The sequence below is a fragment of the Hyperolius riggenbachi genome, chromosome 7 (genome assembly GCF_040937935.1).
Source record: "Hyperolius riggenbachi isolate aHypRig1 chromosome 7, aHypRig1.pri, whole genome shotgun sequence".
Taxonomy (NCBI): Eukaryota; Metazoa; Chordata; class Amphibia; order Anura; family Hyperoliidae; genus Hyperolius; species Hyperolius riggenbachi.
Genome location: NC_090652.1, coordinates 2,219,221 through 2,237,351, shown reverse-complemented (window position 1 = coordinate 2,237,351; position 18,131 = coordinate 2,219,221). Strand labels below are relative to the sequence as shown.

The window sequence follows — 18,131 nt, the reverse complement described above, 5'->3', positions numbered from 1 at the left end:
ACTGCCGCCCTGACCGCTGCTCATCCTCTGTCACTGCTCATCCTCTGTCACTGCCGCCCTGACCGCTGCTCATCCTCTGTCACTGCTCATCCTCTGTCACTGCTGCCCTGACCGCTGCTCATCCTCTGTCACTGCTCATCCTCTGTCACTGCTGCCCTGACTGCTGCTCATCTCCTGTCACTGCTTATCCTCTGTCGCTGCCGCCCTGATCGCTGCTCATCCTCTGTCACTTCCGCCCTGACCGCTGCTCATCCTCTGTCACTTCCGCCCTGACCGCTGCTCATCCCCTGTCACTGCTCATCCTCTGTCACTGCTGCCCTGACCACTGCTCATCTTCTGTCACTGCCGCCCTGACCACTGCTCATCTTCTGTCACTGCCGCCCTGACCACTGCTCATCCTCTCTCACTGCTCATCCTCTGTCACTGCCGCCCTGATCGCTGCTCATCCTCTCACTGCTCATCCTCTGTCACTGCCGCCCTGACCGCTGCTCATCCTCTCTCACTGCTCATCCTCTGTCACTGCCGCCCTGACCGCTGCTCATCCTCTGTCACTGCCGCCCTGACCGCTGCTCATCCTCTCTCACTGCTCATCCTCTGTCACTGCCGCCCTGATCGCTGCTCATCCTTTGTCACTGCTCATCTCCTGTCTCTGCCGCCCTGATCGCTGCTCATCCTCTGTCACTGCCCCCCCCCCTCTCCCAATCACTGCTCATCCTCTGTCACTACCGCCCTGATCACTGCTCATCCTCTGTCTTTGCCGCCCTGATCGCTGCTCATCCTTTGTCACTGCTCATCTCCTGTCACTGCCGCCCTGATCGCTGCTTATCCTCTGTCACTGCTCATCCTCTGTCACTGCCGCCCTGATCGCTGCTCATCCTCTGTCTTTGCCGCCCTGATCGCTGCTCATCCTCTGTCACTGCTCATCCTCTGTCACTGCCGCCCTGATCGCTGCTCATCCTCTGTCACTGCTCATCTCCTGTCACTGCCGCCCTGATCGCTGCTTATCCTCTGTCAATGCTCATCCTCTGTAACTACCGCCCTGATCGCTGCTCATCCTCTGTCACTGCCGCCCTGACCGCTGCTCATCCTCTCTCACTGCTCATCCTCCAGTGTCCTCCCCAGGCTCTTTTAGCTGGGTGCTGCGCCCGGCTAGTTTTGGTGAGCACCCGGCTGTCATCGGCTCACCTCTTCCTATTCTGTAAGCAGAGTTGCACACAGAAGCACCGGCCCTGCATTCTCTCATCTCGCCCCACCCGGCTACTTTTTCATGCCACCCGGCTGAAAAAAAATTTCTGGGGAGAACACTGTCCTCTGTCACTGCCGCCCTGATCACTGCTCATCCTCTGTCTTTGCCACCCTGATCGCTGCTCATCCTCTGTCACTGCTCATCCTCTGTCACTGCCGCCCTGATCACTGCTCATCCTCTGTCACTGCCGCCCTGATCGCTGCTCATCCTCTGTCACTGCCGCCCTGATCGCTGCTCATCCTCTGTCACTGCCGCCCTGACCGCTGCTTATCCTCTGTCACTGCCCCCCCCCCCCCCCTCCCCCCAATCACTGCTCCTCCTCTGTCACTGCCGCCCTGATCACTACTCATCTTCTGTCACTGCTGCCCTGATCGCTGCTCCTCCTCTGTCACTGCCCCCCCCTCCCCCAATCACTGCTCCTCCTCTGTCACTGCCCCCCCTCCCCCCAATCACTGCTCCTCCTCTGTCACTGCCCCCCCTCCCCCCAATCACTGCTCATCCTCTGTCACTGCCGCCCCGATCACTGCTCATCCTCTTTCACTGCCACCCTGATCACTGCTCATCCTCTGTCACTGCCACCCTGATCACTGCTCATCCTCTGTCACTGCTGCCCTGATCACTGCTTATCCTCTGTCATTGCTGCCCTCAATCACTGCTCATCCTCTGTCACTGCTGCCCTGATCACTGCTCATCCTCTGTCATGTGCAAGCGCAGTCATGTGTAGACCAAATAAGGTTGTATGGTTTTTTCTTTTTCCTGTTAAACATAAATATACGACAGTGTACTTTCACAGTCAGTGCATTTCCCAGAATCCTCTGTGAGGGGCGTGGCATTCTCTGCATTGGTTTGTGAAGGGGGCATAAGAATGAGGATGACCTGATAAGCTCTGCCTTCGCTGCTCTTTCCCCAGAATGCTGGCAGATGACAAGGAGCAGAAGAATCCTTCTGAAGAGGAGGAGGAGGAAGATAAGGGGAGCAAGAAGGTCGCCGGGCCGCGTAAGAAGTTCCAGTGGACAGAAGAGATCAGGTGAGGACGGGATTTTTTCATGTTAATTTTATGCTGTGTTTAATGCTTTATATCTCAGGTGTCGCGTACAAGGCCTGCAGGCAGAATGTGGCCCTTCTCGCCTTGTTATGTGGCCCTAAGAGCTTCCAATGTCTATCATTGTAAGCAGCACAGTCTGTGGTGCATTCAAGAGACTCTAACAAAAAACCTCCCCTGGGGGGTACTCACCTCGGGAGGGGCAAGACTGAGCTCCCATAAGGCCTTGCTACATGGGTCTCAGAGTGCCAAGGCACTGGAGAAGCTGTGGGCGTGGCTTGTTTAGTTTATAGGGAATTAGTGTATTAAAACAAAAACAAAAAAGTATTTGGCTTGAGGAATGCCCTATAAACTAAATGTAAGGAACACAATGATGCAAAGAGTAAAAGTTCATCTCGGATCCACTTTAACATTTATTGGAGGATTAAAAGGATTTAAGATTGCATCTGATGAAGGCGTATGCATGCCAAAACACGTCAGGCACTGTGAAGCAGGACCCCCTATCCACCACTCCACCCCAACTGTCCATGGACACCAGGACGCCCCCTGCTGCTTGCCACACCTACTGTATTCGGAGGGAAGGGCTTGCTGACTCCCCACATGTTGGGTCACATGACTTTATATCATACGCCTCTTGTTAGTGCAATTTTAAATCCTTTTAATCATCCAATAAACGTTAACGCAACATAGAGCGCTGCTCCTTTATCCGTTTCCTGGGAGCTTGCTGATTGGTGCCATCAACTGGGTGACTATCCCCAAGAACCCATACACAGACACGGCCTTCCTGTCCAGAGGAGCACACCGGTGAACGCTGCAAATGCAGCGCAGGAGATTTGGGCGCAGCCGGCGCCACCATAGGCCAGAATAGGAATTACAGCTATAGTGGCGCACAGGGAGTAACTTCAGCGCAGTCAGAAGACAGAGCTGAAGTTACTTTTAAAGCACTATAATTCGACCGCCGGCAGTTGCTGGAAGCTGAATTACATCATTCCCCCACTATCCACGTGGACCTGAAGGGGGAACAGTAATTAACCCCTCCGGGAGCTTGTGCAGGAGCAGGATAAGCCGTATACCAGCTGTATCCTGCGCCCAAGTCTCCCGGCGGCGAATAGTCTCGGACACCACACCGGTGACACTATTTCTGATAGAAACATTGCCAGCTTGAGCCGGGGTGCAGCGGTAACCCACGGGACACTCCCCAAAGAAATTAGCATCTGGGCCCCTCCTTGGATACAACCTCCCACCCCCTGTAACTGGTAAATTATAAGTTTTAAATCAGGATGATACCATTTATTGGCTAACTACAAATGAATAAGAATAAACAAGCTTTCGGCCTTGCAGCCTTCGTCAGGTTTACATCCTGTTAGTTTGCAAGCTGGTGGTACAGACAGCTTATATACATGCAACATCAAAAGGGAAAACAGATATTTTTTTTCAAGCATAAATACATCACTAAGATGCCTTAATACAAACAGACCATCTAAATGGGGTAAGATAAGGATCCTTGTTTACTTTATTGCTCACAATACAGGGTGAGCAATAAAGTAAACAAGGATCCTTATCTTACCCCATTTAGATGGTCTGTTTGTATTAAGGCATCTTAGTGATGTATTTATGCTTGAAAAAAATATCTGTTTTCCCTTTTGATGTTGCATGTATATAGCTGTCTGTACCACCAGCTTGCAAACTAACAGGATGTAAACCTGACGAAGGCTGCAAGGCCGAAAGCTTGTTTATTCTTATTCATTTGTAGTTAGCCAATAAATGGTAACATCCTGATTTAAAACTTCTTGCTTTTACTGATGGCTAACACGGTACAATACCCTACTGGTAAATTATACATACACCTCCCCCCCCCCCCCCCCCCCCCCGTCCAAGCACACACTCACTCCCCACATAGAGTAGGGTAGTGAAACAGTGTTATATTTACCCGCTGCAGGGATGTCGTGTCTCTGTTGCTCTTCCTGGCAGTCGCAAGCTCTGTGCTTCTGTAACTCCCTCTGCAGATCAGGAGCCTGAGGTATGCAGAGCTTGTGGCTGTCAGAAAGCTTGGAGGAGACCCAACACAGCACTGGAGCAGGAAAATATGAAACTGCTCCGCTGTGCTACTCTGCAGAAGCGGGAGGAGCAGGAAAATATTAAACTGCTGTGCTACTCTGCAGAAGTGGGAGGAGCAGGCAAATATTAAACTGCTCCGAGCGCCGCCAACCCCGCCCCCACGGTCTCTATAGTTACACCACCTAGATGTGACTGTTCTATCTTTATGAAATATTGGCCTGCGACTTAGACCGTGTTTTAGATTTTTGCCCCTTACAAGATTGAGTTTAACACCCCTGCTTTAGACTGTAGATAAAGTTGTATATTGGTAATACCTTATTACAGTTCTCATATGCAGTCAGTTTGATATACTCAGGCAAAAATCAATTAACCCTTCGCACACTCACATGCAAATGTTCAAACAAATGCATTCACAGATTTACTCATCCAGGCACAACTGTTATCCCTACAGCTAAATTAAAAGCCAGGGTTTTAGTTCACAGAAGAATGCATTCTTATGCTTAGTCACCTATACTGCGCAGAAGTACCCAGGTAAACATAGGTGTCCTAACTCTGGCCCTGTAACATGCATAGTGCAGACATGCAAACACATTCATTGCATCAAACCTATCAATGGATTAGGAGCACACATCCTAACTTCCTCTCCTGGGAAAGACAGTGCATCTTACCAATCGCACAAGGGAGCTAACTTTATGTGTTCATGTGCACCATGCGCATACACCAGCGTAAGCTGTCTGCATGCTGACAAACATACAGGGGAAGGGGGGAGTGCACCGAATTGGACCCTAGCCACAGGGGTCAATGATAAGAATAAACATACATATATCCAGGCACATCGCCTCTAGTTAGGACATTAAATACATTTTTAGGGAAAGGGAGGTGCTGAAGGGGGTGTGGCTAGAAACAGCAAAAATCAATTAACCCTTCGCACACTCACATGCAAATGTTCAAACAAATGCATTCACAGATTTACTCATCCAGGCACAACTGTTATCCCTACAGCTAAATTAAAAGCCAGGGTTTTAGTTCACAGAAGAATGCATTCTTATGCTTAATCACCTATACTGCGCAGAAGTACCCAGGTAAACATAGGTGTCCTAACTCTGGCCCTGTAACATGCATAGTGCAGACATGCAAACACATTCATTGCATCAAACCTATCAATGGATTAGGAGCACACATCCTAACTTCCTCTCCTGGGAAAGACCGTGCATCTTACCAATTGCACAAGGGAGCTAACTTCATGTGTCCATGTGCACCATACGCATACACCAGCGTAAGCTGTCTGCATGCTGACAAACATACAGGGGAAGGGGGGAGTGCACCGAATTGGACCCTAGCCACAGGGGTCAATGATAAGAATAAACATACATATATCCAGGCACATCGCCTCTAGTTAGGACATTAAATACATTTTTAGGGAAAGGGAGGTGCTGAAGGGGGTGTGGCTAGAAACAGCAAAAATCAATTAACCCTTCGCACACTCCTAATCCATTGATAGGTTTGATGCAATGAATGTGTTTGCATGTCTGCACTATGCATGTTACAGGGCCAGAGTTAGGACACCTATGTTTACCTGGGTACTTCTGCGCAGTATAGGTGACTAAGCATAAGAATGCATTCTTCTGTGAACTAAAACCCTGGCTTTTAATTTAGCTGTAGGGATAACAGTTGTGCCTGGATGAGTAAATCTGTGAATGCATTTGTTTGAACATTTGCATGTGAGTGTGCGAAGGGTTAATTGATTTTTGCTGTTTCTAGCCACACCCCCTTCAGCACCTCCCTTTCCCTAAAAATTTATTTAATGTCCTAACTAGAGGCGATGTGCCTGGATATATGTATGTTTATTGATATACTCAGGCAACTGCACACATACAAGGCTGGACTTATACTGTACCCCCTTCAATGTACAGCAGCCCTTCCCATTCCATGTGGGATGCTGTGCTGGGTGGCATTATGTGTGGAATCCTCAGGCGAGGCCAGTGAGCAGGGTATACTGGAGGGCGGGTTGTGGTGCACCTGCAGGCCTTACATTATACAGCAGCCCCTCCCCTTTCATGTGGGATTGTGTGTGGAATCCTCGGGCAAGGCCAGTGAGCAGGGTATAGTGAAGGACGGGTTGTGCTGCACCTGCAGGCCCTGCCTTATTGACTCTCTCTCTCTCTCTCTCTCTCCTCCGCAGGCTCTTGCTGGGTCAGCTGGTCCGCATGAAGATGGACATGTTTGAGCCGGAGGGGAGTGGCGGATTGCTGAGTCTGGAGGATTATTTCAAGACCTTCCTGGATGCGGAGCTGAAGCCGCTGTGGCCCCGAGGATGGATGCAGGCGCGGTATGTGCAGCCATTGTCTGATGTTATAATGCAAGAGAAGACGCGGAATGTGAACGTACGCAAGAAATGTCCAAAGCAGGCCTTTGTCCTCAATGGCGTTTGTGGTGGTGCGCCTTGTTCCACACATCTTCTTAGTGTGACCCCTGTAGAGGGAAGATCCTCCTCTGTGTCCCCTCCACTGCCAGCCCAGACCATCTTCTCCCTGGCGACCGCGCTCCCCTCCTTGCACAGTGCAGGCTCCAGTAGGGTTCTGTGCAGCTGCACAAGGGGGCGTGGCCCTGAGCAATAGTCTGCATTAATGTAGCACGTTGGAATAAGGGCCCCAGAGCAGGAACAGAGGGGCGCAGAAAGATCAGAGAAGTCTCTGGACTACACACAGGCTTCCCATTACTGAGATAAGTATCCGACTTTGTCCACTTTAGATATGCTTTAAGCAAAACTACGGTATACTCCCGAATATGCTGTGTTTCCTAACATATGAGCAGAATATTGGTGTGCTGGGAATTATCTGTGGTGGATTGGCATCAGCAATGAATATATAGCAAACACGGCATAGACAGAGGGATTGCGAGAAGCATACAAATTACAGCATGGGGGACTCTGAGAGGTGAGGCTTCAGGAGGGGGGCAGGGCTGTGGGAGGGGGAATGGGCGGGGCTGTGGGAGAGAGGTGGGGCTTCAGGAGGGGAAGGGCTGCGGAAGCGGGGCCTGGGCTGCGTGAGTTCAGAGTGTGCAGCTTGGGGATAATACAGTCCCAGGGGCCTATGTTCCTGCAGGAGGGCAGACCTGTTGGGGAGAGGGGTTTCAAGTAGGACTAGTTGGGTCTGGTGGTTCTGGAGCAGATGGTTCTGTAATGGCGGCCTGATGGGAGGAGCTTGAAGAAGCCCCTGCCGAGGTGGGTGGAGTCGTGAGAAATATTGGAGGCCCTCAATCTAGTGATATGGAGCGGTGGCTGGGGGTCACCGGTGATCTTTTCCGCTGAGTTAATCACTCTTTGCAGCTAATACCTGTTGCTGGCGGTGTCGCCTGCATACCAGACGATGACAAAGGAGCAGAGGGTGAATTCAGCGGTAGCGGTGTAGAAGCTGGTCAGCAGTTCTCATGAATTTCTTCAGTTGGCGCAGGAAGAATAACCTCTGCTGTGCCCCCCTCTGAATTTTGGTGGTGTTTTGCCCCTGTGTTGGGTTGGTAGATATGTGCCCAGGAACCAGACACCTCTGACCTGGGGGGGGGGGGGAGTTCCTGAAATCCACAATCAGTTTCACTGTCTTTGCTGCATTACGGAGGAGCCCGTTGACCTTGCCCTGATTGCTGACAATAGCCTTGCCTTCTGAATCGTATGCTGCTACAATCCTGGATGGCTGCTTTGGTTTTCCGAAGGACTCATCAGTAGTTAGCGATTTGGCTGCGCCGTGGCACAAGTGCAAAACAAACTGCACCCGGTGAAAACAGCCCCTAAAAGACAATAGTTTATGCCGTCCAGAAGCGGCAGACAATGGCTACTTGGGAAAGGGCGACATTGGCTCAAACTGAGATTTTTTATTTATTTATTTTTTTAAGCTGTGATGCCCATTCCCTAATAAATTAACAAATACCATCCAAAGGCCTCGATTCACAAAGCATCACTGCATACGATAATGCAGGAAACAGCTGACTTTACTGAGCACTTAGGAAAATGTGAATTCATAAAAGCAGTTGCCACATGAAAAGCTGAAATTCCTGAGCAGTGAGGTAAATTACCGGCTTGTGCGGTAATTACCTCAACACATCAGTAAATATCAATTCATAAAGACTATAACATTCGGTAAAGTCCAGAAATGTTACCGCCATCTCTGGTGTGGCGAAATGGGAGCGGGATAATCTACGACAGCCAGGAGCGAAAGCCAATAAAAACTGCTCCTGTCTCCTGCAAGTCCCGCTGATTGGATGCTGATAGGTTGCGCAGGTTTTTCAGGAGGTTCCAGCTTTTCTACCCACCCAGGCAGCGAGCAGAGATATCGGAACAAAACGTGTTTCTGCTTCGGACGTTTAACCCCTTAGACTCCTGTTAGAAGATGCGGAGGAGCTAGTGGGGAAATCACCTAAGCAGGGCGTGTGTAATGTCTTCTGGAAGTTCTTCCAAGCTGTGGCAATTAACTAAAATGTTAAGAAAGACTAATAGATTCAGAATGAGGAGAGGCAGTATAACAAACATGTACATTCTAAAGGGATGCGGGGATGCCTCTTACTATTGTAATGCCCTCACTGCACAGAACAGCTTGTAACAACACAGAGACTCTCCACACTGCTCTGCTGTTACCACACAGGTGTTTGTCTATTGAAGCCAGTAAATTACCAAACTTTTACCGGACCTGTGAACATTTTTATAAATTGGCACAAAAGTCTAAAATATCAAATGCTGTATTTTAACGTCCAGATTTTTTTTATCGCACGGCCTTTTATGAATCGAGGCCAATGTGTGGCCGAGTCCCAGACGGTTTCTGCTCCTGGGTGTAGATTACAGCTATCTGGAACGTGTGCTTTCGTCTAATCCAGTGCTGTCTGACTTCATGGACGGGGGCGTGGCCAGTTAGAGGGGGTGGGGCATCAAACTTTGGTGAGTGGAGCCAAGCACAGACAAGGGCCTGCTGGGTTCCAATGCATAGAACTGCCCCCTTGCAGATAATGGCACTGGACTTTTTTTTAATCAGATATAGAAAAGGTAAAGGCCTCTTTCTGCAGGGTGGCAGGGCTACACGATGGAACCCGGCAGATATGAGGCTCCGGGGAGTCTTATCATACAGACCACATGCTGGAGCATTCACATTGGCAATGACAGGCCGGGATGGCTGACAGGGTAGAGTGTAAGCTTCCTGGCCAGGAGCTTCTTGTTCCCAAAAGCAGAGGCCATCTTAATATAGCTTTACAGTTCCTAAGCATTGGCAGTGATGAGATGGCCAACAAGATTGTTGCTGTATATACTCGCATATAAGCCTAATTTTTCAGAATGCAAAATATGCTGAAAAGTTACCCCCTCAGCTTATATGTGAGTCAGTGGAGCAGAACGGCTGGTGGAGCAGGTTTTGTTACTGGCAGAGGAGCATAAGGATCGTGCACTAGTGATCCTGCTCTTACCAGCTGCCTCCCTGCTGTATCTGTGTCCCCCCATCCCATGCAACATGGTGTGCAGAGTGCGCTGCTCAACACTACCTGTGTCCCCTGACTCGTGGAGCAGAGCGTGCCAGCAACATGTCATCAGTGCAATGATCAGGGATTCTTCCTGTGTGGCAATCGCTGTGTCTCATATCTATGACGCCATCTAGTGGCTTCTTGAGACACAGCTGTATGATCCTAGGGGCACATCTGGATGTGGGGAGTGGGGCTGACTTCTACTGGGGGAACATCTAGCCACTTTGGAGGGGGGCTATATTGGGGAAGGGGGCTTATATGCGAGTCAATCACATTTTCCTGGTTTCTCTGGGAAAAGTGGGTACTACCGGCTTATACACGGGTCGGTTTATATGTGAGTATATACGGTATATGCAAATTAGAGGAGTCGGTGGAATCATAAATTGAGTGTTTTTGTAATGACTCGACAGCCCTGGTGATCAGTGCGGCGGGTGCGTTGCGTTATAAATCATTGTAACTGCATGCAGTAGGTCACCATGTAACACGCGTGTGAACAGTAACACGCGTGTGGATAACATGCGGCGCCCACTGTGAGCCTTGCCCAATAGGTGCAGATATTTAACCTGCTGGGCGGTCTGGACGAGCTCAGCTCGTCCAGTACCGCCGGAGGCTGCCGCTCAGGCCCTGCTGGGCCGATTTGGCTGAAATAAAAAGCAGCACACGCAGCCGGCACTTTGCCAGCCGCGTGTGCTGCCTGATCGCCGCCGCTCTGCGGCGATTCGCCGCGAGCAGCGGCGAAAGAGGGCCCCCCTAGCCGCCTGAGCCCTGCGCAGCCGGAACAAAAAGTTCCGGCCAGCGCTAAGGGCTGGATCGGAGGCGGCTGACGTCACGACGTCGGCTGACGTCGATGACGTCACTCCGCTCGTCGCTATGGCGACGATATAAGCAAAACAAGGAAGGCCGCTCATTGCGGCCTTCCTTGTTTATTCTGGGCGCCGGAGGCGATCGGAAGATCGCCTCCGGAGCGCCCTCTAGTGGGCTTTCATGCAGCCAACTTTCAGTTGGCTGCATGAAATAGTTTTTTTTTTATTAAAAAAAAACCCTCCCGCAGCCTGCCTGGCGATCTTAATAGAACGCCAGGCAGGTTAACACTTGGCCGAAGCATTGTATTTATTGTCTGGGAATGGTAAGAAATGCTTGACGAGCTAGTCTGATTACTTAACCACTTTGCATCCAGACCTTGTTTACCCCTTATGGACCAGAGCAGTTTTCACATTTTAGCTATGTCCCTATATTATCAGCAATAACTTTATCACTACTTATGACACCTAAATGAAATGTATATTGTTTTTTTGTTTGTTTTTTCAAGACAAAACTAGGCTTTCATTGTATGTCATTTTTTTTCTTCAATTTTGTTTTAGTGGGAAAAGGAGGGGGGGGAAGAAAAAAAAATTATTTTTTTTCAGTTTTGCCAATTCCAGTTTAAAAATAAAAAGCACTACTATAGATAAAAAAACACAAATTTGGTTTGGCTATTTGTACGGTTTATCACAAAACTTAGATTATGTTGCTGTCACAATTTATGGTGAATATATTTGATTCTGAAATAATGCTGCAGTGTGTATTTTTCACTATGAACTTAGAAAATAAAAGAATTTTTAATGGTAGAAATCAATCTTACTGGCTCAGGGAACATATATTCCCTTTCACCAGTTTGTGCAGAGGTGTGCTCAGGAGCAGCGCCCAATCGTGCACAGCTGTGCTTCAGCTGCAGGACTTCTATCTACATCCTTGTGGCTTAGATGAAGTCACAGAAGATATACAGTGCTGCCCATAATTATTCATACCCCTGGCAAATTTTGAATTTGTTACTTTTATTCAACCAGCAAGTCATTTTTTGACGGGAAATGACATAGGTGTCTCCCAAAAGATAATAAGACGATGTACAAGAGGCAATTATTGTTGGAAAACAAAAATTCTCCGGTTTTATTTACATTTGAGCAAAAAGTGTCCAGTCCAAAATTATTCATCCCCTTCTCAATAATCAACAAAAAAACTTTTATTGGCTATTACAGCAATCAAACGCTTCCTATAACTGCAGACCAGCTTTTTGCATGTCTCCACAGGTATTTTGCCCATTCATATTGAGCTCCAAATCTTTCAGATTGAAGGGTCTTCTTGCCATCACCCTGATCTTTAGCTCCCTCCACAGATTCTCTATTGGATTTAAGTCAGGACTCTGGCTGGGCCACTCCAAAACATTAATGCTGTTGTCTGCTAACCATTTCTTCACCACTTGTGCTGTGTGTTTTGGGTCATAGTCATGCTGAAATTACCACTGGTGCCCAAGGCCAAGTTTCTCTGCAGACGGCCTGATGTTGTCGGTGAGAATCCTCATGTATTGCTCTTTTTTCATGGTGCCGGTTACTGTGATTGGGTTCCCTGGTCCATTGGCTGAAAAACACCCCCAAAGCATTAGGTTCCCACCACCATGGCTGACAGCGGGGATGGTGTTCTTTGGGATGAAGGCTTCTCCTTTTTTTACGCCAAATGAAGGAAACATCATTGTGACCAAACAACCCATTTTTGTTTCACAGAAGTCCAGAAGTCTTCTTTGTCCAGATGAGCATTTGCAGAGGCCAAGCGAGCTTTTGTGTGCCTTATCTGGAGAAGTGGCACCTCCTTGTTCTGTATCTGTGGATCCCAGCAGTGTGCAGTGTCCGTTGGATTGTCTGCCTTGAGACATTGCCACCAGCAGAGCCCAGATTCACCAGGATGGCCTTGGTGGTGATCCTTGGATTCTTTATCACCTCTCTCACTATCCTCCTGGCCGGCACAGGTGTCACTTTTGGCTTCTGACCACGTCCTCTGAGATTTCCCACAGTGCGGAACATCTTGTATTTTTTTAATAATACTTTGCACTGTAGCCACTGGAATGTGAAAACCTTTAGAAATGGCCTTGTAGCCCTTTCCTGACTTGTGAGCAGCCACAATGCGCAGCCGCAGGTCCTCACTGAGCTCCTTTGTCTTAGCCATGACTGTCCACAAACCACCTGCAGAGAGCTGCTGTTTTTCACCCGTTGAGTCCATTAAAATAGCTGTTCCCAATTAATCAGGGTAATCAGGATGCTTTAGAACAGCTTGGACTATTTGGAATGGTATAGAACTTTGGATTTTCCCACAGACTGTAACAGTTTTTGAAGGGTATAAATGGACACTTGGAATAGGTTTGGACTGGACACGTTTTGCTCAAATGTAAATAAAAGCTGAGAAATGTTTTTTCCCCACAATAATGCCTCTTGTACATCGTCTTATTATCTTTTGGGAGACGCCTCTGTCATTTCCCACCAAAAAAATTACTTGCTGATTGAATAAAGATATCTTTAAGTCAAAATTTGGCAGGGGTATGAATAATTATGGGCAGCACTGTAGATATACTGTAGTGGTGGATAAAGTGGTGTGTATATACAGTATGGAGAGAGAGTATATGTATTGTATTTGTTTATTGTGAGTGTACTATGTCCTGTATGTACAGTATAGTGATTTGTGTTTGTTATTCCCAGGACTCTGCTGAACGAGAGCAGGCGTGCGTACCCCCAGCTCTGCACCATCATGTAAGTATCTCATACTACTAGCGTATCTCGTGGTACTTCTGTGCGTATGTTCAGGTAATAGTGGTGTGCGTGTACGGTAATATTACCGCTGATTAATGGAAGAACTCCTACAGTCCAACAGCTTAATATAATATCACGTATTCTGAATTGTTTGATCCTAGGGTTGTTGGGTGAGTGTCTCCTCCTCCTGCCTGACACCAGTTTCTGCCTTTCCTCCTTTATGTAAGCTGAGTGGCGGAGGTTCACTGAGGGTCAGAGGGGCGGAGGCTCACTGAGGGTCAGAGGGGCGGAGGCTCACAGGGGGGCGGAGGTTCACTAACGGTCAGAGGGGTGGAGGCTCACTGAGGGGCGGAGGCTCACAGAGGGGCGGAGGCTCACTAAGGGTCAGAGGGGCGGAGGTTCACAGAGGGGCGGAGGGTCAGAGGGGCGGAGGTTCACTGAGGGTCAGAGGAACGGAGGTTCACTGAGGGTCAGAGGGGCGGAGGTTCACTGAGGGTCAGAGGGGCGGAGGTTCACTGAGGGTCAGAGGGGCGGAGGTTCACAGAGGGGCGGAGGTTCACTGAGGGTCAGAGGGGGCGGAGGTTCACTGAGGGTCAGAGGGGCGGAGGTTCACTGAGGGTCAGAGGGGCGGAGGTTCACTGAGGGTCAGAGGGGCGGAGGTTCACAGAGGGGCGGAGGCTCACAGAGGGGCGGAGGCTCACAGAGGGTCAGAGGGGCGGAGGTTCACTAAAGGGCGGAGGCTCAATGAGGGGCGGAGGCTCAATGAGGGGCAGAGGCTCAATGAGGGGCAGAGGCTCACTGAGGGTCAGAGGGGCAGAGGCTCACTGAGGGGCAGAGAGTCAGGGGCGGAGCCTCACAGAGGGGCGGAGGCTCACTGCTCACTGAGGGTCAGGAAAGCAGAATCCATCTCTAGTGTAGACAGGTGTATGTACAGTCCACGGCGATGGATATTTCGCTATACACGTTTACTCCCTTTGTGTGTATAGGAGTTACTGCTATAGCAATGCACAGTGAGTTTAGTGTCGTCAGAAGACAGAGCTGAAGTTACTGTCATTCATCTGCCAGTGATGGCTAAATTACAACATTCCCCACCATCCACGCGGACCTGGAGGGGGAATAGTAATGAACGGCGCCGGGACTTGTGCAGGAGCAGGGGGAGGCGTTTATCAGCTGTATCCTGCGCCCAAGTCTCCTGGCGGTGATTTCACACGTACGTGGTTCCATATCTCTCCCCCTTCAGGCGTGCTATAACCAGCTGTGACTTCCCCTCCGCGATGTGTGGCTATCAGCAGACCCTTCCATACACTTCAGTTTGCTGATGGTTTATATCTTTCATCCTTATAGAGCTTCTAGTATGTCCAGCGTTTTGTGTTCCTGTCGCTGTTGTTCACATCCTGTCACCGTTCCTTTTCACAGGTCAAAGAACAAAGCTACAGCGCCCTCTAAAGGCAAATTAAAGGTACGTTACGCTGTTGTTTGGCCTCATTCATTGGGTGAATTTCCAGTGTAGCTGCAGAGTAATTCAGTTCCTTCTTCAGATGTTTTCTGATTGTAATTTGATATCCCACATTCCAAACCCATGAAACCATGTGAAAGAAGAGAACCAGTCTTACATGGGTTAAACCCCACACACACGCTCAACAGCGGTCTTTTATGCAGCACAATTATCAAACAACTTTTGTTCTGAAACAAGTTGAACAACCAAAAATAAGTTGCTTGCTATTGTTCACACAACTGATAAGGCATCAATCCAACTGTTGGAGTGACGTCTTATCAGTTGTGTGAACAATAGCAAGCAACTTATTTTGGTTGTTCAACTTGTTTCACAACAAACGTTGTTCGTTAATTGTGCTGCATAAAAGACCGCTGTTGAGCATGCATATGGGGTTTAACTGTATAGAACAAAGGGAGTGTGGCAAAATGACTTACAGGTGGCAATTTTATCAATTTTACTTCACCACCAGGACTCTTCCTTGAGCTTGGCCGGCCATCAAATCAGTGAGGGAGGTGACCAAGAACCTGATGGTCACTCTGTCAGAGCTCCAGAGGTCCTCTCTGGAGAGAGGAGATCCTTCAGATCAGAAGGACAACCATCTCTGCAGCAATCCACCAATCAGGCCTATATGGTAGAGTGGCCAGACGGAAGCCACTCCTTAATAAAAGGCACATGGCCGCCTGCACCTGAATGACTTTCAGATCATGAGAATCAAAATCCCCTGGTCTAAGGAGACAAAGATTGAACTCTTTGGTGTGAATGCCAGGCATCACATTTGGAGCAATCCAGGCACAACTCGTCACCAGGCAATACCCTCCCTACAGTGAAGCATGGTGGTGGCAGCATCATCACCAGGCAATACCATCCCTACAGTGAAGCATGGTGGTGGCAGCATCATCACCAGGCAATACCCTCCCTACAGTGAAGCATGATGGTGGCAGCATCATCACCAGGCCAATACCATCCCTACAGTGAAGCATGATGGTGGCAACATCATCACCAGGCCAATACCCTCCCTACAGTGAAGCATGGTGGTGGCAGCATCATCACCAGGCCAATACCATCCCTACAGTGAAGCATAATGGTTGCAGCATCATCACCAGCCAATACCATCCCTACAGTGAAGCATGATGGTGGCAGCATCATCACCAGCCAATACCATCCCTACAGCGAAGCATGATGGTGGCAGCATCATCACCAGCCAATACCCTCCCTACAGCGAAGCATGGTGGTGGCAGCATCATCACCAGGCCAATACCCTCCCTACAGTGAAGCATGGTGGTGGCAGCATCATCACCAGGCAATACCATCCCTACAGTGAAGCATGGTGGTGGCAGCATCATCACCAGGCAATACCATCCCAACAGGGAAGCATGGTGGTGGCAGCATCATCCCTAGGCCAATACCCTCCCTACAGTGAAGCATGGTGGTGGCAGCATCATCACCAGGCCACTACCATCCCTACAGTGAAGCATGATGGTGGCAGCATCATCACCAGGCCAATACCATCCCCACAGTGAAGCATGGTGGTGGCAGCATCATCACCAGGCCAATACCATCCCTACAGTGAAGCATGGCGGTGGCAGTATCATCACCAGGCCAATACCATCCCTACAGTGAAGCATGGTGGTGGCAGTATCATCACCAGGCCAATACCATCCCTACAGTGAAGCATGGTGGTGGCAGTATCATCACCAGGCAATACCATCCCTACAGTGAAGCATGGTGGGGGCAGCATCATCACCAGGCAATACCATCCTTACAGTGAAGCATGGTGGTGGCAGCATCATCACCAGGCAATACCATCCCTACAGTGAAGCATGGTGGTGGCAGTATCACCAGGCAATACCATCCCTACAGTGAAGCATGATGGTGGCATCATCCTCACCAGGCAATACCATCCCTACAGTGAAGCATGATGGTGGCATCATCATCACCAGGCAATACCATCCCTACAGTGAAGCATGATGGTGGCATCATCATCACCAGGCAATACCCTCCCTACAGTGAAGCATGGTGGTGGCAGTATCATCACCAGGCAATACCATCCCTACAGTGAAGCATGGTGGTGGAAGCATCATCATCACCAGGCAATACCATCCCTACAGTAAAGCATGATGGTGGCAGCATCATCAGGCAATACCATCCCTACAGTGAAGCATGGTGGTGGCAGCATCATCACCAGGCAATACCATCCCTACAGTGAAGCATGGTGGTGGCAGCATCATCCCCAGGCCAATACCATCCCTACAGTGAAGCATGGTGGTGGCAGCATCATCACCAGGCAATACCATCCCTACAGTGAAGCATGGTGGTGGCAGCATCATCACCAGGCCAATACCATCCCTACAGTGAAGCATGGTGGTGGCAGCATCATCACCAGGCCAATACCCTCCCTATAGTGAAGCATGGTGGTGGCAGCATCATCACCAGGCCAATACCATCCCTACAGTGAAGCATGGTGATGGCAGCATCATCACCAGGCCAATACCATCCCTACAGTGAAGCATGGTGGTGGCAGCATCATCACCAGGCCAATACCATCCCTACAGTGAAGCATGGTGGTGGCAGCATCATCACCAGGCAAGACCATCCCTACAGTGAAGCATGGTGGTGGCAGCATCATCACCAGGCAATACCATCCCTACAGTGAAGCATGGTGGTGGCAGCATCATCACCAGGCCAATACCATCCCTACAGTGAAGCATGGTGGGGGCAGCATCATCACCAGGCAATACCATCCCTACAGTGAAGCATGGTGGTGGCAGCATCATCCCCAGGCCAATACCATCCCTACAGTGAAGCATGGTGGTGGCAGCATCATCACCAGGCAATACCATCCCTACAGTGAAGCATGGTGGTGGCAGCATCATCACCAGGCCAATACCATCCCTACAGTGAAGCATGGTGGGGGCAGCATCATCACCAGGCAATACCATCCCTACAGTGAAGCATGGTGGTGGCAGCATCATCACCAGGCCAATACCATCCCTACAGTGAAGCATGGTGGTGGCAGCATCATCACCAGGCCAATACCATCCCTACAGTGAAGTATGGTGGTGGCAGCATCATCACCAGGCAATACCATCCCTACAGTGAAACATGGTGGTGGCAGCATCATCACCAGGCAATACCATCCCTACAGTGAAGCATGGTGGTGGCAGCATCATGTTGTGGGGAACTGGGAGACTAGTCAGGATAAAGGGAAAGATGACTGCTGCAATGTACAGAGACATCCTG

At 49.5% G+C, this 18,131-nt stretch overlaps 1 protein-coding gene across 5 annotated transcripts in view; it reads left to right on the top strand.

Annotated features, from left to right (window-relative positions):
- Positions 1–18,131, top strand: part of UBN1 (ubinuclein 1) — a 118,838-nt gene that overhangs the window by 80,087 nt on the left and 20,620 nt on the right. For all 5 annotated transcript variants that reach the window (XM_068243480.1, XM_068243478.1, XM_068243482.1 and 2 more), the window contains exons 11-14: positions 2,157–2,273; positions 6,529–6,675; positions 13,346–13,396; positions 14,813–14,855. In XM_068243480.1, coding sequence (XP_068099581.1) covers positions 2,157–2,273; positions 6,529–6,675; positions 13,346–13,396; positions 14,813–14,855 — 358 coding nt within the window. The remainder of the gene's footprint in view (positions 1–2,156; positions 2,274–6,528; positions 6,676–13,345; positions 13,397–14,812; positions 14,856–18,131) is intronic.